A 22,496-nucleotide genomic window follows, 5' to 3' on the forward strand; every position below is an offset into this window, starting at 1 on the left:
TCAGGGCCTTTTTCACCAGCATAAATGTTATTTATGCCCTGAAAGGCCTCCTTTCCTCTCTTACCAAATATTTTAAATTATTATTTTGACCAGTATAGAGTTCTCAGCCCCTGAGAAGCTGTTTTTTGAGGTGCAGGGCACTCACTTGGCACGTGTCAATTATACCAGTAAAATGGAAAATTTCTCAAATCATTCTAGATTATAGAGAGAAAAATGAAGCCTTACTACTAAAGATACTGGTCTATTTATTCACTTAATAGCTCCAAGTACAGTGGCACCTTTGTCAGAGACACGCACTATAAACTCAATAACCTGATTTATGAAATACATTTCCTTTTGTCCTCAGAGTACCCCAAAATGGCTGAAAAAATAGGATCCTTTGTATTTCAATAGCATGTTCAAATTAAGGACTTGCAAGCTTTGAAGTACCAGAACTAACTTTAAAACCTTGTGAGGCCAAATAGTCTCTCAAAGGTAAAACCAGATAGAACCAGATTTTAAAAATGTAAAAAACTATCCTTACGAGACCCGTTTTGTTTTCCCTTAAGCCCACACTAACATTCCAAGATGTTCTGGACGTGTGCCCAATCGGAAAATGTGGAATTGATTTAGTAAGAAATTTCCAGGCATCTCACAAAGAGGAGGTTTGGTAATTATCCTGAAAAATCATCCCTAAAAAAAGGCTGTTGCCTCCTCCTTCACACACCTCTGAAACCAAGACTTTAAGGCCACCCTGTAGCCAGTGCCCCACAGATACCTTTGCCTAGGGTTTTTTTTTGGTAATGTAGGAGAAACATGAAGTCTTTGTAAGCCTTTTGAATTTCTGACAAATCTCTGCAGATGCAAAAGAAACTCAAGCATATCCTAAAAACAGACAAGATGACAGTTTTGTTTTTTTTTTTTCTTGAAATATTATAGTGAAAGCAAGCTCAGCCCCTGGAGACCAGCAGCCATAACACATTTCAGCTGGATACTGGGTTCATTAGTTTGATTCTGGAGAAAAATGACACTTATAAACTTCCTGCAAGTATGCAGAATTCCAAACTATATGTAGTTAGCACAGCTATAGAGCAAGGTTAGCCAGAAACAACCTTTTGGAACCTCTGAACCACATAAGAAATGATAAACTGATTTCTAGGATATATGGCATCCTCAATATGTGAGGCCTTCACTTCAGGAATGATCTCTTTCATATACTGGAATACATTTATTTGTGACTTAAAACTAAATAACTTATAAGAAACACATATTTATTTTCACTATTTTTGTGAGCCTTTTGAGTTAGCCACTGCTTATGTTTGCTTACAGCTAAGATATATTAATATAAAAAAATAGAGAGTGGGAAATCAAATTTTAATTCATGATTTAGAAAATAAGACAATATGCTTTGCACTATTCAGACTCTCTTTAGTCCAGTAGCAGCTTTTTAAATAGGTGTATTTAGGGAACTGTTGGAAGGTTTGCAGAGCTTTTATTCACGGAAAAAGTAAAGTATCTGCTTGACTTGTGATTTTAAGTCTCTTATGAAGACTATGAGGGTACTACAATTCTTTCCAAGGCTCTCCTTATTTACTCTAACATTGTTTAGCTTACTCAGAGCCTGCAGCTATTTGACAAGTCATGAATAAAAGAGCATTTAATGCATCCCCTTGAACTGCAAGGTGCAGTGTTGAACTACAACGTCCCTGGTTGTTTGATAACACTTTGGAACACACAGAACTGCCACGGGAAGGAGCTGGAATAAAAGCTCCACATTAAACTGCTGCTCTCCCATTTGAGAGAGGCAGAGCAGAGCTTGATAAAACTTTGACAGACACGTGTTCTTTAAAGGCTGTGTGGTTTTGGCAGCCTGCACACTGTGATGTCCTTCAGACCTCTGATATCTGCTTGTAAAAATTACTAAAAAAGTGATCAAGGGCTACAGAAATCATAGCTTATAAATGGGTTGTTAATAAACTAATAGAGCCTAAGTGAGATTACATCAAGGATCTGAGAGTTTCCAACAGGGGTATTTGCTAAAAATAAATGTTAAGTTTGTCAGGAGAAACATCTTTCCCTATGATTCAAAAATCTTAATTAACATTATACATATATATATATATATATTTGCAAAGTCACCCATTTTGAAAGTATGAATTTTTAAATGAAACAAGTGAAGAAAAAGCTCTACATTTCATACTTGGGAACAGTGTAACTGAGTGTGAACTGAATGTTTTATCTTTCTTTTTGCTATTATCTTTTAAACTCTTCCTGTGTAACCCCTTGTGTGGCTGCTCTGTAGCTATTTGTGACCAAGGGGTTTTGTGTTGAGGACCAAGAGACCAACCCCAAACAGTTTTTAGCACAATGAGCCTGAACATTCATGTGCAGCAGAGGGGAATCACCTAAAACAGTCTGCAAGTTGGGAGATTAACTGTAAAATACGAACCTCAAGAAATCAAGAAGGCAAAGCCTTGAACTTTATTGTAAGAGTGCAACAGAATCACTTTTCAAACTATACCTTGTCAGTGTATTCTCTATCTATTTCTATAGTGACAAATCCTGAACCAAAACCTGTATTTACATTTTAATAACAACTTCATGAATGTGAAAACAACAGACATTTTTATCTAAAGGAAACCAAACATGGTAAAATGTGTGACCCAATGTTTAAGTTACAAGGAATGATTTTGAGCAACCTAAAAAAGCCTGAATCTTAATTAAAAATTATTTCAGAGGAAATGAATAAAAATAAAGAAATAAAGGTAGACTTTTCAGGGAAGTCTACAAGTTAAAAATGAATTCTAAGTGCTGAATACTCCAGGAGTCAAACAAAGTTAAGCTTTTTCTGTCCTACATACTGACATTGTAAAGGCTCCATGCACTGTATCCAAGACTGACTTTCTGAATGCACATGGCTGGCTAAGACAAAAATTTAGTTTTCTGCTTGCCAGTCCTGACAGAATCACAGGACAAAATACTCTGTTTGGGTGCCTGATCATAAATAATCAAAGAATGATTCTCATGTCCTATCAAAGACGGCCTAATCCTGCCCCACTCAAACCAACAGCCCACCTGGTGCTGATGCACAGGGCCAGACAGGGCTCTTCAGACCTGCACATGCCAGCTGGACCCAGCTGAAAACCCTCAATACTTACTTGGACTTCAAAATTCATATTCTCCAAAAACTTCTGGTTCATCGTCTCCGCAAATTTATTGATGGCTCTCAAGAACACCCTGGAAAAGCAAAGCAATGATACAGATAAATGAATGGAACCCCTGGGAGTCGATTCCAAACAGAGGTGATGTTGGTGGAGGTACATTTAGCACTGAACACCCAAAGGCAGCAAAGTTCCCACATGGTTCAATTCTGTGCCATGGCACGGGATTTATAGCCTGTCACCCATACAGAAAAAATGACACACACAGTTGTCAGAGAGTTTCTCTGTCTCTGTTGCAGAAGTCAGACAATAGAATTTCTTCCCTCTGCTTCACACCACACTGCATTCCTGAGACAACAGAGCAATTCTTTCAAACACATTGTTCTCTGCTGACAAAACCAAATCATTTCCAAGGGTGTCATTGCCTCCTCCCCGTGGGTTTGACAGCTCAAAGAGTTCCTGTGCTCACATGATTAGTTAGGAGCTGCCACTGCATTTTTCCCAATTTAAAGACATAAAGTGCAGCTTTTCAGGTTTCTCACAGGTGATGAGGGCAGGACAGCACCTCTGCCCACCTTCCTCCTCAGGCTGATTAGAAAAACACATTCAAGTCTGAGTTACTAGACAGTTATTTCCTCCAAGAGGAAGAGCATTATCATTACCCCTCTAGCCTGAAAAGCAGCACCTATTTAAGCTCTTGATTAATGCAGCGTGATTAAGCCATGCTTCTAAAGCTAATTTCTTTGTCTGACTCCCCACAGGACATTTGTAAAACAAAAATCAATTGTATCTCTAAATATTTATAAAGTTTATTTTAATAATTCAGTTGTTTTCAAAATTGTAAATTGACTGAATGTGATCCATTTGCCTCTGCTTCATAGGAGAGCATATTTTTTAAAACTATTAAGTGGAAATATTTCTATACCAAACACTGTGGGGGCAAACAAGGAAAACCCAATCCTAAATGTTCAAATATAGTGACTGGCTGTCAACTAGCTATTCCCAATCTGGAAAAAGATCCAATAGTTATAACAGCCAGGTCCAGAAACCCCCAAGTAACGTCAGAGAAAGCAATAATTCTATAATTAGAACTCTTAGAAAAAGATTAAGAGAGTGCAGGATATCCATGTGTTATTGTCAAAGGAATGCTGCATCCTTGGGTCAGATTCTTTGTGGTGCCCCACCTCACAAAGATAAACAGGTACAAAAAGGAAGAAGAGAGAAGAAAACAATCAAATAAATGTGGCACAGAAATGATCCAGCACATTTAATGGGTTTCCTCAGTCAGGGGGCACTCGGTGACTGAGGAGGGAGGTGGCAGGATCTATAAAATCGAAAGTGCTGTGGAGATGAGAGACTGAGTGTTCCCAGCTTCCCAGAGGAGCATCAGAGGGCACTGAACACAATTAGAATGTGCATTCAAAATCAGCGAAACCAGGGCTTATGCTCATCTTGCTCAACTCTGCAACTCATTGCTACAGGATGCTGTGAATGCCCAAATTTTATACTGGCTTAAAAGTGATTAAACACTTCAAAGACAAAACTGAAGGGAGGATGATGGAATGCCTTTGGGTCACTGGGGGCTGGCAGAACACAGCAAACATGTTATTCCTTCCCAGCTCTCTTGTTATGCTCATCCCCAGACAGCAGTGTCTGAGCCACGACAGAAAAAGAACAGGCAGGGAAATGAATTTTGGTCTCGCCACAAAAAAAAAAAAAAAAAATCTGAAGGCATAATTCAGTTTCTTAATGAGGGAGGTAAAGCAAAAGTTCAGCTTTTGGCAGGTTTCTGCCAGGAAATCCCACTGAGCAATCACCCAGAGGAGCTCCCTGCTTCATTAGAGCCTCAGACCGACTGCAGTGAAACCCCTTGTTATGGGTGAGGTTCTCCAGGAGGAAAAAACTCCTTGCAAGAACTTAAAGATTTTCTTTTCATCCACATACCATTCCTCTGTATTGCTGATGTGATCAAGGAAATAAAGGAATTCATACACAGTGTCACATCCTGACAAGTCCTTTTTGTTCATGTGACCAGAGGGACACACAGGAGCTGGCACTGGGAGGTTCCAGAGTTCCAAGGGTGCTGTGTCACTCCACTGCATCATCCCACACATCCAGCTGAGCTTCCTCTCAGTGGTCCAGGGTACACTGATCTCAACTAACACTAGCTCAGCTAATCCTGCCAGCTGAATGAAGGGGCTGATCTGTGAAAAGCCGTGTCATCAAATTACCTCAAGCTCAAGAAATCTGATTTTGCTCATTGCTGTCCTTGCAGGCTGTGACAGCTCTGCTGAACAACCTCTGTGCACTCACAGAACTTCCCTGTGCACCCCCTGCTCTTTCCCAGACTATTAGACCTGCTCTTCCACCTTTTATGTGATTAGATCTTATTGTGGAAAATGTAATTTCTGCTGCAAACTATCCCACACTGCCCACAAGAAAATAAACACATTCTTTCCTAACGCTCCACTCACACTGGCACATTTATCTCCTCAAAGTTGCCTGATGCTGGACACAAACAGCTTAAGATGTTGCAGGAAAAGGGGATTCTAAAAAGAGTGGTCTGCTTTAGGCAGCCCAAAAAACCACCCAGTGAGGCAGAATCACAGACACCCACGTGTTACTCTGTGTCATCATCCTCATCGCTCTTCCCAACAGCAGTTTTAGGGCAAGGCTTTTTTAGTGGTGTGTCTTTCTTGTAGCACTGTATTGCTCTGCATCCTTTAATTTACAAGTTCTTCAGCTCCAGCTGCTCAGAGAGGAGCATTTCTCTTCACTCATGAAGTCTTTGCTTGGAGTAGGAGGAGGGTCCTCCGTTTCTGAGGCTTCTTTTACTTCCCAAACTCTGTGTTTTCACTACTCCAACACTTCTGGTGAAACATGTCACCTAAATATCCCATTTGGGAGACTCTGGGATGGTGCATTAAAAAAATCCCACACTTTTAGGTACTTTACTCTTAGCATGGAAGTATCATGAAAGATATAGTAACTTAACATCATAGCTTACACACTCATGAATTTATTAGTGCACATCTATTTTATAATACGAACATATTCCTGTGTGTCTTACCTTAAAATTTTTGTGAAGAACTTGTGGTTTAATGTTAACCATACATAAAAAGCCTCAAGAACATACTGAGGTATTTATTGCCCAGTAAAATTTACTGATAATATTAAAAATATTTACAGATTTCTATACAATATAATTATATGTAAGCTGTCTTCTGTAAATATCCCTTTCCCTCTCACAGATATTTTTGTCTGACAGACTGGAATGACATATTTTCAGGAGCATGCAATATTTCCAGGCTGTCAAGTTCCAAACATTTTCATGCATCTGTATTTTGCCTAAAGGGTGTATCTATTCCTGTCATTGGAAGTCTCTTAGGCAGTAAGTTTGAATTCTATTCCCGGCTCCTGCCAATGCCATGTGTCCTGCCTCAGTGATTTCCTTTCTATGTGCCTCAGTCTCCCCTTTCACCAAAAAGGGGCATTAATTAAGTAGCCACAAGTATGAAACTAAACAGGTGTTTATAAAATAGTTGGAGATTTTCATGAAAACAAGAGAAAATATAATTTTAATTTTTACTGACATCATATCAACATTGAATCTAGGAAGAGAGAGATAAAGGCATTTGACTGGTTGTGATTATTCATAACATCAGTTATCAATTATAAGTGACATAATGGAGAAGATAGAGATAGAAAAGAGATGGCAAGAGTGTCCCAGAGCAGCTCAGAAGAGCACAATTTGTCCTTTCTGACTGCAGGAGAAGTGATTGAGGCAAACTACTGAAAAGGATTATCTTGTCCCAGTGTAAAATAACTGAATTTCCCTTGTTTCTGGAACAGAACATTGGAGTTTACCTTTCCTCTCAGCTCAGGGATTGCTGCAGATCTTTGTTTTGCAATATTGTACTGAACTGGACTGACTAAAGCACAGGATCATTTCTCACACAGAAAATATCATTCCATTATTTTTTCCATTTAATGTTCATGTTTTCCTTTAATTTTAATCATCACACAGGACTACAAATAGGTTCTTCTGGGTATTTAATCATAACTTTTCTACACTCACTTAATATGAAATTAATTTCTCATCAACTTAAATAATTGTGATCTGAAAGTTTTGAAATTCCATCACCCTCAATAACTCCCATGATATATCCTGACTTTATGGAGATTGATGCTTCTAATGTACAGTTCATACTAAACTCTTGGGCCTGAAGATTCATGGATGATCTTCAAAGCCCAAAATCTCTGGACTAAATCTGAGTATAAAAAGACAGGGTTTTGGCTTAGGACAGCCAGAGAATTGCCATGGTTCAACTGCTCTTATTTGCTTTATCTTTCTGATTTTCCTGCTGCTTCTACTTTACTTTATTGTGCTGTCTGAGATATTTTTTACAAATTCTGGCCTGAAAGAAAGGCCAATTAATAGAATCCTGTGCAACTGTACTTAGTTTCAAACACTTAGGTGCCTGTTCTAAACAAGGATAGAAAGGTACCACAAGTAACAGGCAGAAATAATTTTTGACAGGCAAAAAATAATCCATAAGTCACCTCAAAATAAGGATCTGATTCCTAATTGATTCTCCTTCAAACAAAATAAAACAGAGATGGAGCAAGGAAAGAATTCTGTATCCATAAACGACATGTGGATCAAAGTAGGATTTCAAGGCTATTCCTTGCAAGATGATGACTCTCTGTTTAACAGTAAAATAGGTCTGCACATTGTCCTTGCTTTTGAAGTGTAAATAGGAGATAAACCTAAACTGCAGATCTGGAACTTCAAGTTATTTTTAGCAAACTAGTTAGAATTGGTGCATCAGCTCCTTGCAGCATAAAACAAGAGATGATTACAGTAAAAAAACCCAAACCCCAACCAAACCCCCCCAAAACCCAACCAACCAAACCCTTAAATTCACATGGAATGTTCTTAGGTGGCTTTGCAAAAACTGGCCTGTTCTTGCACCTTGTTCCAAACACAGAACACTTCTGGGGCCACAAAATTATTTTGGAAAAGTTGCATAAATCAGATACAGAGTCAGAAACCTTTCCAAAATCAGGGGAAAAATATGCCTTTCCTCAGACCCTTACACATGAATTCTTTTTAGAGCAGTGGCCCAACACCAGTGAGATGCTTTTCAAAGTCTTTTCAGGTTCACATGAGTAAGATCTGGGAGTTCATTGCCACAGCTTTGAGGTGAGTAACCCACATACTGAGGTGAAGGCTGAATTAATTCACTCAGGTATTTATGAGCATCAACTCAACCTCATGTTTGCTGTGTCTGCTAAAGCTGTGACTGCACTGATGTAATGGCAGGTGGAAAAAATGAATCAAGTACAAACTTCTACTGGATAATCAGGCACAGAAAAACAAAGATAAGGTTTAAAAGAATGTGTTTCCTGTGTTGTGAAACCTCTTACTGAAAGAAACCATTAAAATGTTGGCATATATTTTGGGTTGTGTTTTTTTTTTTCTTAATTCATATCAGATAACCAATGAGTTTTTACAACTCAGAACTCCTTCCCACAAACCCCAAGTGCTTTTCCTTCACACAGTTTGGTCCACAAATTCAAGTCAGAAGGAGTTACATTAACTTCAGCTTGGCAAGTGTTTTTTGCAATCCCCAAAGCTGATCAATCAGCACTTGCATCCTCTACTTGAGCAGATGAGGAATATGAGGGAAGTTCTTTCAAAGCCTGGGTGATGTACTGACTATTATTTTTGAAGATCTTCTCTGAGTTCTGATAGACATTGTTTGGCCACTATGCCAATTCTAGGAGATCTGGAGCAGGAATAGCAGAGCCAAAATAATACTCCCACGTAATTTATGTTGATTTATTAGTAGTGTCCTCATAAAACTCTGTGCAGAACATACCTGATGGGTATTTTAACATAAAGCAAACACAAGAGAAAAGCAACTGAAGTCAAATTATTCTCTTGTAGGCTTCTGTCACCTTTTCTCTTCCTTCTTATGTACCAAGCCAGAGGAAGGTACGTTACATAAAGAGAAAATTCAAAAGTGGGTCACACCCAATCCCCAATGTTGATCATTGTCCAGGACTGAAACCCTGATCAGCAACTCTGAACTAATGATGGAAGATGAAAAATACACAAAAGAGGGATCAGACAAGCAATCAATCAGTGTGACAGAAGAGATTAAAAACTCACAGGTACTATATCTCAGTACCAACAGAGAGCAGCAGGAGAAAGCCTCAGAAAGCAGGATAAAAGATAATAATAAAATCTTTACAAAGCAACAGCAGAAATTATCTCCTAATCACACGGCGAGCAATCATTGATTTAGAAAGGAAGGACAATGCAAGATGGAAACAATATTTAAAAACCTTATGGCTACATGAAACCTAGTTATTAAGAGCACAATAATGGCAACACTTAGAAAGCAATACCACTTCCATGGTAACTGGAAAAATATGGCCAGTGGTGCAAAGAAAGCAGTATAATTTAACCATATTTCTCCCTTGTGTCACCTCAGTTTCACTACAGGCTGAAGAATAATTTTTTGTACCATCCATATTGAATTCTAATGATAAAGTGATTGTCATTTTCCCACATTTTTTTTCAATGTACACCCAGAGTGTAATCCAGCGTGGTCAGGAAATAACTGCTTCAAAATATCTGCTCTCCCTCTACTCTTGCCTCAATTATAAATTGTTTATGTACAATTCATTTTCCCTATTAGCATGATTTGAAAATTTACCTTGAACATTGTGCCAAGCATCCAAACTACTGCATTCCATAATGTGTCAGAGTTAGTTTGACAGCAGCACCAATGAAATCCTAGGGAAAGACAGGAATGTGCAAAGTCTTTGTGCCACACAAGTGAAGTCTCCCTGGGAGATCTCTTGACTTGGCCAAAAGCTCTGTATGTAGCTTTTCCTTCAGCATCTACCTCAACTACTCTTTAAAGACTTCTTAGCTCTCATTTAGGAATCAAAATGCATTGTCAGAACTGCATATTAGATACATATTTACCTCAAGCTCCTGAAAATGTGGTATTTTGTGGGGTTTAAGGGACTTCATAACTTGAAAATATACATAAAAAAGCTTATTTGGGCTCTAAGTAACTGACCCTGAAAGGTACTCGCAGTAATTTTTCTTATGTTGTGAGGTTCCTCTCACTTTGGTCTCCTTTGTTTTTTAAGCATCACCAATTTTTTGCAAAGTAGAATTATTCTGAATTAAAGAAAAAATTAAAATCACATGCTGTCTCCAGTGCCAGATCAAGTCTGGGAATAAGACACAAAGCTGAAACCAAGTTCTTAAAAGATGAATGTAATGATTTAATGTGGTTATATCAGGATACCACACACTAATAAACTCCCACGGCTTCATTTTTGAAGGAGGTTTGAATTCATATTGTGAAATTACTTCTCCATTCTTCCATTGACTTTTGTTTTTCACCTGCTGGCAGTAATTCACCATTCATATCATGTTTGTGTATCATTTCCATATCATTTAGTGTATATTTCTCTATATCTAAGAATGGTGCAGGGGTGATACTTTGGTAAATATATTTTCATGGGTATTTCTAGGGACTACTCACAAATCGAGGGATTAGAATTGGAGAATTACATGAAATTAGTGTGGATAACCAACCTCTTATCTTTCCTTTCTTTTTTTTCCTTCTCCCCTCCCTCCCCCAGTTGCTCTGTATTTTATTCATAATCTCACCATAAAACTTTAAAAGTAAAGTGCAATTTGGGCTTTGCTTTTCCTTTCCCCTGTTCCATAAGCTTTCTGTGCTTGAAACCCCTTCACTAAATCTGCTTTATGGCTCAACACAATCCATGTGCTCCCGATTTTTCAGATATTCATGTTGAAAATATTTAGTGAGTGAGACCTTTTCTCTAGAATACATAATTTCTTTACTTTTAGGAAAGCCTGGCTTTTTCTGAAGCTAAGAAAATAATCTGTAATTACAGGTACCTATGAATCTGCCTCTTGTCTAATCACTGCTCATGTGAGCTCACCACTTCCCACCCAAACTGCCTCAATACAGAAGAAGTTGCATTGAATCAGCAGATTATGCCTTTTAAAAGAGGTCATTATGCAGCAAATGCGTAATACACCACCAGCAGGGTTATATTGTGATGCTGCTGTTTAAAAACATGAAAATAACGATTCAAAATAATGTTAAATATGAGAAAATAGCATATATTTGACTTCCTGAAAATCTTGTATGATATGACAGGCTGGTCAAAGTTAATCAGAAAGGGGGAACATAGAAAAATTCTCAATTGCATTTACAACATTTGAAGGAAATGATGAATACTGAATTTTCAGTCTTTTCTGTGGTGACACAGAACAGTTTGTGTGGGTAACTCTTCATCTTTTTCTTTTACTAATTTGCACATATGTTGTACAGAAGGGAAAATACTCCTCATTGTCTTAACACCCATATGTTTTACTAAAATTAAAATGCTTGAAGGCATAGAAAAAGTATTTTATAGCAGCCACATAGCAAAGAACCTGAAAGGTTTTTGTATGAAGGTCAAAGTGGTAGCTGGGAAAGTAACAGTTTATTTTACTGACTTTTTGAGAACATCAGGTTACCAAGATGGTTTTGTTTTGTGTTGAGTTGCTCTCGCCACTGGAGCCTTTTCTTTTAGTTCAGAAACCTCGTATCCAAGGAGCAGGAGCATCCCAGCAGTTGATAGCAGGAAAAATGAGATACTCTGCAGTGGGAGTGGGAATGGGATATCTCACAGCATGTTTTCTCTCTGCATTTTAGATAAAAGCCTAAATAAATGACTGCAGTCAGAACCTAACAGGCATCCACTGTGTACCACGACCATGATGTGCAACTGCCTCTCTTGCTGGGAGGATTATCTGCTGCAGCCACTGCATAATTAAGTGTTTGGATTCTTGGGAAGCAGATAATTCCACGACATGGATAACAACGGGCACCACGCAGAGCTGGTGCAGAATAAGCATCTTGTAGTGGTTGGTGCTAAAAAGATGCACGGGCTGGAAAAGCAGAGTTCCACGGGGCAGAGTCAGGCAGCTGCAGGTGGAAGGATAATATTGAGCTCCTGGAGCAGGTCCAGAGGAGAGCAACGAGCCTGGGGAAGGGACTCAAGCACAAGTCCTATGAGGAGAGGCTGAGGGAGCTGGGGCTGTTCAGCCTGGAGAAGAGGAGGCTCAGGGGAGACCTCATCATCTACAACTACCCGAAATGAGGCTGTAGCCAGGTGGGGGTTGGTCTCTTTTCCAGGCAACTCTCAGCAAGACAAGAGGGCTCGGTCTCAAGTTGTGTCAGGGGGGGTTTAGGTTGGATATTAGGAAGAATTTCTTTCCAGAGAGGGTAACCAGACATTGGAATGGGCTGCCCAGGGAAGGGGTGGATTCTCCGTCCCTGGAGGTTTTTAAGAAGAGACTGGATGTGGCATCAGTGCCATGGGCTGGGAACCACAGCGGGGTTGGATCAAGGGTTGGACTTGATGATCTCAGAGGTCCCTTCCAACCCAGCTGATTCTATGTTTCTATGAAGGGTTGCTCTCTGCCAGGCCTGGGGCTCACAGCAAAGCATTTGCTCACTCACACACATCAGACACAGCTGGAAGTGCAGCTCTCCGAGGGAGTAAATTTACAGCCCACAGTGAAACAACTGCCTCTTCTCCTCATCTGCCTCGTTCTGTTCTTCCAGGACCAACCTTCTGCCCTTTTCCCCATTGCAAGCACTGACTGTGCAGAGACTGAGAAAGGCAACGAGGAAACAGAGTAACCTGGATGTGATGGAGCAGAGGTACCAATTTGAGAGCACTGAGGAAACAGAGTAATTTGGATTTAATGGAAAGGAGATACAAAGTTAAGAACACTGAGCAAACCAAATAATCCAGAGTTAAATGAAGGGAGATAGGAATTTGAGAGCACTGAGGAAACTGTAACCTGGATGTAATGGAAAGATGATACAAATTTAAGAACACTGAGGCACTAGATACCAAATACCCCAGTATGGAAAATAAATAAATAAATAAATTTCCCTCTGGAAGAGACTTTATGCTGACAGGGAAACTGTATTTCAGCAAAGATATCTTTAGTCTCATAGCAAAACCAAACTGTTCAAGGACACAACCTATTACTAAACTTTCACTACACCCTATTACTAAACACAGTTAAAGTAGTGACTACACAGTAAAAACTGTTTGAATTTATTAAAATACTTCATATACCCTTTTGTGCAAGTGTGCATAAAGGAATGTTTTTATTAGACATTTATACTTGCTGTTTAAAATATTTTTTCATACATTAAATTTGCAAAGTTCTGCAATATGCCCTAAGCCTGTGTGTAAATGTGTTCTGCCCACCTGAAAATTCAAGCCCTTATGAAAACAACTGCATTCCTGTCAAGGATGTTTAAGTCAGTCAAAAGTTGCAGAGGAAATTGAGATCAAAGAAAAGAGTTACTTGTATGCAGCAGATCAGCCTTCAAAATTCAGCCTTATTTGTGCAGAATAAACTGCAACACCATCACCCAACCTTGGTTACATAAGTGAATTTTAATTTCCAATACATCTTTGAAAAAGAAAGGTAAAACTAACCCAAACTACTCATTTGGGGGTTGTGTTGGGGTTTCTTTTTTGGAAATATGACAATCTTTCATTTCTACCTACAGATGAACAGTGAGAAGCAGTTCTAATACTTTAATTATTTTGAGGTTTTTCTCTCTTACAACTTGAAATCATAGAATCACAGAATGGTTTGGGTTGGGAGGGACCTTAAAGCTCACCTCGTTCCACCCCCTGCCACAGGCAAGGAGACCTTCCACTGGACCAGGTTGCTCCAAGTCCTGTCCAACCTGGTATTTAACCTTTCCAGGAAAATGTTTCTCTTCAAAGGTTGTGCTCAGAAATATGCACAGTGTGGAAACCATGTATTTCAGAAGTCATGTTTCACAGGGTCATTCACAGATGTGCTATGAAAAAAACCTCAAAACAACCCAAAACCCAGCCCTGCAATCCCTACTGTCCTTTCCTTAAACAGAAATCTCTGCAGTCCCTTGCCAGGCAAAGCAGAACTTATTTTGCCTCTCTTTGCTGCCTGGCAGGACCAGGATACCAAGAGAAACCCCAGTGTGAGAACTGCTGAGGTACCTGGGGGTGCAGGAGACACTGGTTAGAAACCAGAGTGGGTTTTGCTGAATTATTAATGATGCTCCAACATAAGAACCAGGTTTTGAGGGTGTTATAAAGCATTTAATCAGCAAGTAAGAAGCTATTTTTAGTAAATATAATGAAGGAAAATTGACAACAATTCCAGCTCTTTTGCCAAATACCCGCAGTGCTAAAGCTTTCAAGTTAAGACTTAAAAAGCGCTGGGGAAGACTTGACTCTGACAGATGTCTGAGAACACTCAGATACACAGGTAATGAAAACATATTTTAGAAAAAGCCAAACTCCTGATGTTAGAAAATACCCTACAGTGTTATCTCACAGGAGCTTTTCAGCAAGTAGGAACCGACCTTGAAATGAACTGGTGAAACACTGTTTCCTTTCATTTTTAAGTGCCTAAATATAATGTGGACAAGGCTCAAAAAAACAAGTCAAACGGACACACAATCAAAGTGCTTACCAAGGCCACTTCAGACTGGACACAGACCAAACTGATACCAGGTACCAATTATGATAAGATCGAATACTTTCAGACTCTGTGTAAGCAATTTCCATTTCAAATCCCAGAGAAAGAGAAGAAAGGGATTTGAATACTTTCCTTTTATTTGCTCACCCCACTAACTCTTCTTTTACTCAGCAAATCTGACTCCTCATGCACTTCATGTTGACAATAAGACACGTGAATTTCCTGGGAGGAATTATGTAACTCTAAATTAAAATTATTATAAACAGCTGAAGGATAAACTGACTACATGGTGTTACCTAAACCAGAAAGCATTTCCCCACAAATGCCATGTTCCTAGGAATTACTGCTTTAAATAAGTTAATAACCAATATCTAAGTGTCATGAGTGGAATAAAGTGCATATACAAGCAGTAGCAACTAGTAAGAAGTGTGCAGTAAGCAACCTTAATTAGAACAAAAGTTAATTAAATCTGCCATGGAGGATCACAAAAATAACACTGACTTTATCTCCTCATGACCTAAATGATGATATTGCTGTTTCCCAAAGTGTTCTACCCCACCTAGCATGGCACAAAATAATGTTCTTTCCATCTTGCTGTTATTGGAAGAGAAAAACAAACCCAAACCAAGAAAAAAAAAGGTATTTTATTCCCTTTTTCATTCTCTGTTGCACATTGAACACTGTCTGTCCAGTGGGACTAGTACACACAGCCTCTGCCTCATCCAAATGGGCTTTGGGAATCAGAGCATGCTCTAAAAGCAAACAGCAAGTTATTTAGAATAGTGATTTAAAGTAATTAGAGTGAAATAGTTCTATCCTGGTAGAGGCAAAACTCGTCTAAGTAAGTTCGCTCAATTAAGCTTCTTTCATCTCACCCACCTCAGTTCCTCCTGGACATGAATGTTTCCATTCTCCCTTCCTCTGGACACTGTAAGAAGTCATTCTCTCACTCTTTGCCCCTTATCTATGCCAGACACTTAAATTTTAGTTGAAATATCCCTGATGTCATTCATGCACTGTCTTTAGTCCAATATGACAGTAATGAGAGTGACCTGCTCGACAAACAGCACCAAACCTGCAGTGCTGGTTTTGCTCTTCCCTTTCCTCTGCCTCTCCATAAATGCACAAATTTTACATCTCTGTGCTGCAGTAAATCCTACTGCAAAACTCCCCCGGCGCCCACTGGCCTTGCAAGCTCCAAAACACAGGAGATGCTGCAGGGGGTGCTCCCAGGCTTTGCTGAATGCCCAGAGAGCTCATCCTGTCACTGGCCAGGTGACTCAGGAAATGTGCCCACAGCCCTAAAGAAGCTTTTTGCAAAATCAGAAAGTGGAGACTCGAGGTAAAACACCTCCCCCAGAGTGTAAAAAGGTCTGCATGGAGCCTCCTGCTCACAACAGGGGAATTAAGAATGCAAAACCTGTGCTGTGCTGACACTGTGTTTGGTTTCTTGTTTTGTTTTTTTTTTAATTTTCTTTTCTTCTCTTGGTTTTATTATAAGAGACCCAAGTCGGATCCCTTGTGACTTTTTCTCTGCTACTTCCATGGTTTGGAGTAAAGAATGTTAACAAGAAAAACTTAGAAATCTAAATTAGTCTTCAATTTATTTCATAGAACATTTGTTCCCTCAAAAAACACCTGAACAAAGAAAAAAAAACAACCCAAAATTCCTATAAAGACTGATAAAACTCCTCCTCCCTAGTTGTTGATATAACATAAAATTAAGATACGAAAGTAAGATCAATAACTCATTTCCTCATGCATTTTTTAAGAACTGCAACATAATCAAGGAGTATAAACAGTGCCAAGTCATTTTAGGTGTTTACAGAAGAGCTGTTAAATAGGATCTAAATAATGGTTTTTTTAATGCTGACTTTTTTTTTTACATGGGATGAGGCTCAGAGCAACAAAACCTGCCTGGACCAATCTGTCCCACACAGTTCAGAGTCATTAGGACATCTACAGTCCCACAAAGGGATTTTTATTGTCAGCACCTGAGGCAATAAAGAAACCACCAAATGAAGCCTCAAGCCCCAAAGACATATTCTTTGAACATGGACAGACAGTTCCCACCCCTATAGACTAAAATAATCCTATACTTGTGGCTATTACAAATGTCAACAGCATTTTCTAGACCAGAGAAACAGTTTTACATATGAAAGGTTTGAGGTGCTTCCATGTGCCAGGTCGTTTAGGACTAAATTGAGTAATCCTTGCTACATTAAAAATAATTGCAAATCTCAGCAGCAGCAACATAAGAATGTGCACTGAGTTAGATTTTACCTTGTAGGCCAAAGACTGGCTCAGACAGAAGAATAAGTGGGATGAAACTGCTGTAATTTATAAATGAAAACATCCAGCACCAGATCTGCACCTCCCCAGCTCAGAGGAGGGGTCAGTGATCCCTCTGCATGAGCTTCAGTGTAGTGATGAAACGAGGCTTGGGCACCTGAGGCATCCCAGGGGGTCATCAGCTTCCTTAAGTATCCTCTGTCCTCTCCTTTTTTACATCATAAAACTGGGAGAGTAAAATTACAGACCTGTGGCATTGCAAACAAACAGCACGTGTGCACTTCTAAGTGAATTGAAACCTATGTACCTTTGAGACCTAATTCTTAGACCAGTCTCTCTGGGACTTCTAGAAAGCCCAATGTTACCATCATTTCTACAAAACTAAAACAATGATAGTGCAGGTGACTGTCAACAGAAATCTTGCTCCAAAAAAAATGTATTCACTTCATAATCTAATCCACCATCTAACTCAGAGCGTTTCTTTGAGAAGAAGAAGCTCAGTTGTAAAGGTAACATCCAAATAAATTAAGAAATGTAAATTAAGTGATTCTACCCCCCATCCAGATTCCTTTCAGTGAGATTTTTAGCCATGATTTCCATGAAGTATGAAGAGGAGGAAATCCAGCAAAGAAAAATAAAATTTCACAAGGGAAGTTGGTCCCATGCTCGTGGCTATTTTTTATATCATTTCTCCTACACACACAGATGATTGTAAAAACTTCTATGTGTTTAAATATTGAGGAAACTTTTCCTCACCTGCCACTTCCCCAAGTAAACAAATTGAACTAACTTTGCTTAGAGCAGCCGTGTTGTTGGCTTTGCATTCTCAGTCCAAATCTCTTTTTCTTTCACTGTTACAGACTAGAGACACAAAAAGAATGAAATCAGTACCTCAGAAGGTCCAGGAACAATTATTATGAGATAAACTCTCTCATAGTCCATCCTGTACCTTATCTACTCACCTTCCCTTGTTGCCAAAACATTTATTTCTAGCTGATGCCCATAATTAGCAAGAAAACTCACACCTCAAGGAAGAACATTTCCTCCCTCTTCAAACAAGCAATATTTAAAGCTACTCTGAAGGAATCCATCTGTGAAAAGCTGTCCCAAGCCATCTGTCCAAAACCATTATCAATGATGGAGGTGCATAAAGGTCACTTTTCTTTCCTATCCAGTATCACATGATATGAAAATGAAAATAAGCTCATATGATGGCAAAATCTACATGACATGAAACTTTGGTTGTGCTACTTGCAACCTGAACAGCAAGACAAGAGCAGTCCTGTGGCAGAACAGAGATCATACAATAATTTGAGTGTCCCACCATCATTTATAGCTGTGGGTGAAGCTGTACAACCTGCACAGTTTATGTCCGTAAGATAATCCTGTAGTGGATTTTATAGTATGAGGTACTCACAGACAGCTCTCATGGAGCAGATAACTCCTGTTTCAGTGCCATCTGCATCTGCAGAGGGAATATACCTGAGTTTGGAGTAATCAATCATGATGAAACCCCAAATTATCCCTAGTACAGCAATACATTCCCTCAGTGATGTGAACTACAGCAAACACCATCAACCTCCTCCTGCAAATAGTGTGTGGCACCCAAAGATTTGGTCTTTATCATCAGACCTTTTAGCAACCCATAATGGTTCAGATATTTGATATTTTTGGCACCCTAATGAATTTGCTGACATATTAGTGGGGACATTCTCATCTTGTGCAATTGGACATGTAAGACTCACCTGACCTTTGACAGCTTGGCTTCTGCTGACTGTCAACATTAAGGCCAGCTATGTACTTCCACTTTACTGTTAAATACAACTTTTTTTTCTTTCCATTGTAAGTAGACTTAAAACACAGGCAACAAGCTATCTAATTGATTATCAGCACATTATTTCAGATGAACTTCTTGGCATCCCCCAAACTGGAATGACAGAACAGTCTTAGACTGCACTGCAAAGCTTTTTGTAAGACATGAAGTGATTCAATTTGCAAAAGGATGTGGAATGTGAGCTCTGCTCCTCCATCCCCATTTTACCTGTTCTGCACCATGCTCATTGCCATCCAGTCCGAAGGGTAAACGTTCTTCCCAATGAGATCTTTGAACATTATGAATGTTTCCATCAAGAAGTCCTAGAATAACAAAATATTGTCAGTCTGTGGCCGTGGAAAACACAGTTTCTGCTCCACTTTGCTCTCAGTGAAGCCAATAGAAGAATTCTTGGTGATACCAGTAAGGCCAAGATTGGAACTGCAGTCTTACAGAACAGGACTCTCAGAAATGAAATGTCTCCAAGTCAAAGCTAAAAGTCATTACATTGAAGTCATTACCTTGGGATCTTAAGAAAATGAAGGCAGAGAGGAATTGAAGAAGCTGTAATAAACAACTAAAAGTTTGGAGTAAAATTGTTGAATTTTTTTTTATGAATTAAGAAAACAACCTCACTAGGCATAAAGAATAAACAGATTTGAAAAACACCAGATTTTTTTTTATTTTAGTCCACATTTAGCATTCCAGTTATGGCACCACTCTGACTTCAAGAAAGAGGGGAAAGTGGTCAGTTCTTGACAACTGCAAGTAGTGCCTCCATGGACAAACTGTCCAGGATTGGACTGATGGTGCAATCAAAACATTTGCCAGTAGCCCGACTTACTTCAGAGTTATGTCAGGAGTATAAAAAGACAGACATAAGACTATGGAAACCTCCCAGAACACAGTGACCCCTGGCACAAACTAGAATGTACCCCAAGTATCAATAAATTATGCTGTAAACAACTGACATGAAAGGATGCACTGCAAGAATAGGGAATTTACTGCATTTATCTTACAACATTATCCAGAGTAGGAGTAGACACAACAGTGAAAATGAAAAGTGGAAATGAGTGAAGTGGGAGGGAGGGTTCAACTAGTTGAGGACTGATTTTGTTGGGGTTTTTTGTTGGTTTGGGTTTTTCCCTCCACAGAACAGTTCAGCACAAGGATCCCATGACTTATTCTTGATCATTACATCACTACCTCGGTGCCAGGGTCAACAGGAGACATTTGGGTCCTTCCAACATTTACAAAGTCATCCAATGTCACCATTAGAAGAGGGAGGGAACACAATGACACAGAGACAGAAAATGTACAGAAACAGAATTCATACTAGGAAGAATCAAATAGGATACTCCACAAAAATACCCCTGCTTTTTCACAGGAAATTAAATACTTAGAATTAGTACTCACCACTAGTTCTGAGCTTGTCTGAAAAGTTTCAATGTACACTGAATAATGCTGGTCACTCATCTGGTTCAGGATGGCTGTCATGCATGCCACAAAATGACTCTGAAAGCAAACCAGACACAAATCAACACAGGTGGATCACTTATGGTGTTGGACTGTACTCTTTCTGAGGCTGGAGTACTCAAAATGACTGATAAATCCATTTACGTGTGCAAAAATAAATAACATTCAAGCTTTTGCAAACCCAAATAAAAGAAATATGATAAGAACTTGAAAAAGGTCATTCAGAAGCTGCCCTGCCACATGGAAACACACTTTGTGACAAGAAAACTTTATATATAATAAAATATAAATTTATATATAATAAAGTACAACTCAGTATCACCTTAAGACTGCTAAAAAGCACATGAAGTTGTCTAGGAGTCTTCCCTTACAAATTCATAGGAAGAAAATATGTTAGCATCAAAATTTTCTAATCATTCTAAAAGCACACGATATTGACAGCAAGAAATGCCATTTTTTGCATTCTGCAGGTGTTTAAGCAGCTATTACAGAACTCTCAAACTTCCATATAATACTATGACCTTCATAACTCAAAACTTCTTTCGAATCCCTCAAAAGGAAACATTTTATTTTCCCGAAGTCCTGAAGTCAAAATGCCGAAATCCACAACGTGATTTGTAATCCTGTGTTTTCATGTAATTTACTGAAAGCCACAAAGAAATTTCTCTCCCAACAATAACAGCAATGATTTGAAATTTTCCTATCAGATGGTGAAGAATCCTCCTTATTGGAAGAATCCTCCTTATTGACGCCTTTTAAATTGCTGAAGTTTTAAAAGTGACCCTGATTTAAACGCTTTGACTTTGTTCTAACGAGACGATGAAGTTGAGTGTGTAAAATAACGTTCTAGATTTCCTTGAATCTTTTCACTGTGGTGGGTCAGAACTGATCCCAGGGGCTCAGCAGCCCCTCTGAGCAGAATTTGGTTTCCCCCTGGTGCTGCTTAGAGTCTCTATTTGACTCTGGTTCCCTTTATCCCTCTGTTACATCAGGGACACGTTACCAGGTCTCGGCTGCACTGTCGCACCCAACCATTTTGTCCCCACTCCAGAGGAGGGAATCGTTCCTTCCTCAGCTCCAGGCTGTGACCACTAGAGGTCTTGTTCTTCCCTCCATGAGCTGCTGTTCGGTTCGTGCTGCCTGTTTTTTATTTATTTATTCCTACGTGAGCAGACCCAGCACACTTCTTGCATACAACCGGTGAAAATTACAACCTAAAGGACCTAAAATACCTTCTTTTGGAGTAACAGTAATGCCAGTGAGAGCCTTGCCTACTTTTTTAAGGCTAAGAAGACACATTTTCTGCAGGTAACCCAAAAGCTTTTCAGGTAAGAAATCGTGTGTTCTCGGGTACTGATGCTCTTCTAAAAAGCAATGCTGGGTTTCCCGCAGTAGTAGTTCACTTTTACAGTTCTGGAGCAGACAAATCTATTCTGTGATGTTCAATGCATAGCTGAGAGGAATAATGAATTGCAAGGGATTCAGTGCTGAAATTGTGTGGGGGTTTTCTTCTCATGCCTTGATTTTTAAAAAAGATAACCAGCAGAAGTTAGAGAATTGCCATGAAAAGCAGCTTGTATTTTCAGTAGTTAAGCATTCACCACTGAATGCCTTTCTAGACTCAGGTTAAAAAATCACTGGTAGAAATAAGTAGCATTTTTTCATGAGCATTGAATGGATGTATTATGTTGCTTAAAGGTACACAGACTTTAAGAAGGTTATTTCCTTTGTTAAAACCAACTTCGAAAAATGTGTCTATATGTGTGATTATGGTACAGCATGAATGCCTGTTCTTAGTGACTGGGTAAGGTGATTTAAAAATTAACAGATTATAGCATGCCTTGAAAATAAGCAGAGACCACCTATTGCTGTGATTGCACCCAAGCTGTCAAATTCACCTCAGTGGGGCTGAATGGTACACAAAAAAAAGTGACAGTAAAGATGATTTGCTACGAAAACTTCTTCCATCATTTCCACATAACTGTAAAGCAGGAAAATACACAACTACAGTTTGATCTTGAGGCATTTTCTCGCCAGCAATCTCAACTATCAGAAATCAGCTGCTAGCATCTTTATAGGTTAAAAGCTTGCCCCTCCCTCCTAATCCCCGAACACGAGCAAGAAAGATTCACTTCTCAGAGGCAGACTCGGATCTCTGAAGTGCCCT

General features: G+C 39.2%; 2 protein-coding genes across 4 annotated transcripts in view; one reads left to right on the plus strand and one right to left on the minus strand.

The window, feature by feature from the left end:
* Window positions 1-22,496, minus strand: part of DOCK2 (dedicator of cytokinesis 2) — a 164,339-nt gene that overhangs the window by 40,201 nt on the left and 101,642 nt on the right. For both annotated transcript variants that reach the window (XM_027682716.1, XM_027682715.1), the window contains exons 28-30: window positions 20,270-20,368; window positions 19,082-19,176; window positions 3,138-3,216 (exon numbers count right to left, since the gene is read on the minus strand). In XM_027682716.1, coding sequence (XP_027538517.1) covers window positions 3,138-3,216; window positions 19,082-19,176; window positions 20,270-20,368 — 273 coding nt within the window. The remainder of the gene's footprint in view (window positions 1-3,137; window positions 3,217-19,081; window positions 19,177-20,269; window positions 20,369-22,496) is intronic.
* Window positions 21,376-22,496, plus strand: part of INSYN2B (inhibitory synaptic factor family member 2B) — a 30,104-nt gene continuing 28,983 nt past the window's right edge. The window contains exons 1-2 of one of the 2 annotated variants that reach the window (XM_027682718.1): window positions 21,387-21,458; window positions 21,580-21,657. The gene's annotated coding sequence lies outside the window, so the exon portion shown is untranslated. Of the gene's footprint in view, window positions 21,658-22,496 lie in introns of both variants that reach the window. The other variant, XM_027682719.1, reaches the window with a different exon arrangement.

This window comes from Neopelma chrysocephalum, unplaced genomic scaffold (assembly GCF_003984885.1).
Source record: "Neopelma chrysocephalum unplaced genomic scaffold, ASM398488v2 Primary Assembly neopelma1_63, whole genome shotgun sequence".
Lineage (NCBI taxonomy): Eukaryota > Metazoa > Chordata > Aves > Passeriformes > Pipridae > Neopelma > Neopelma chrysocephalum.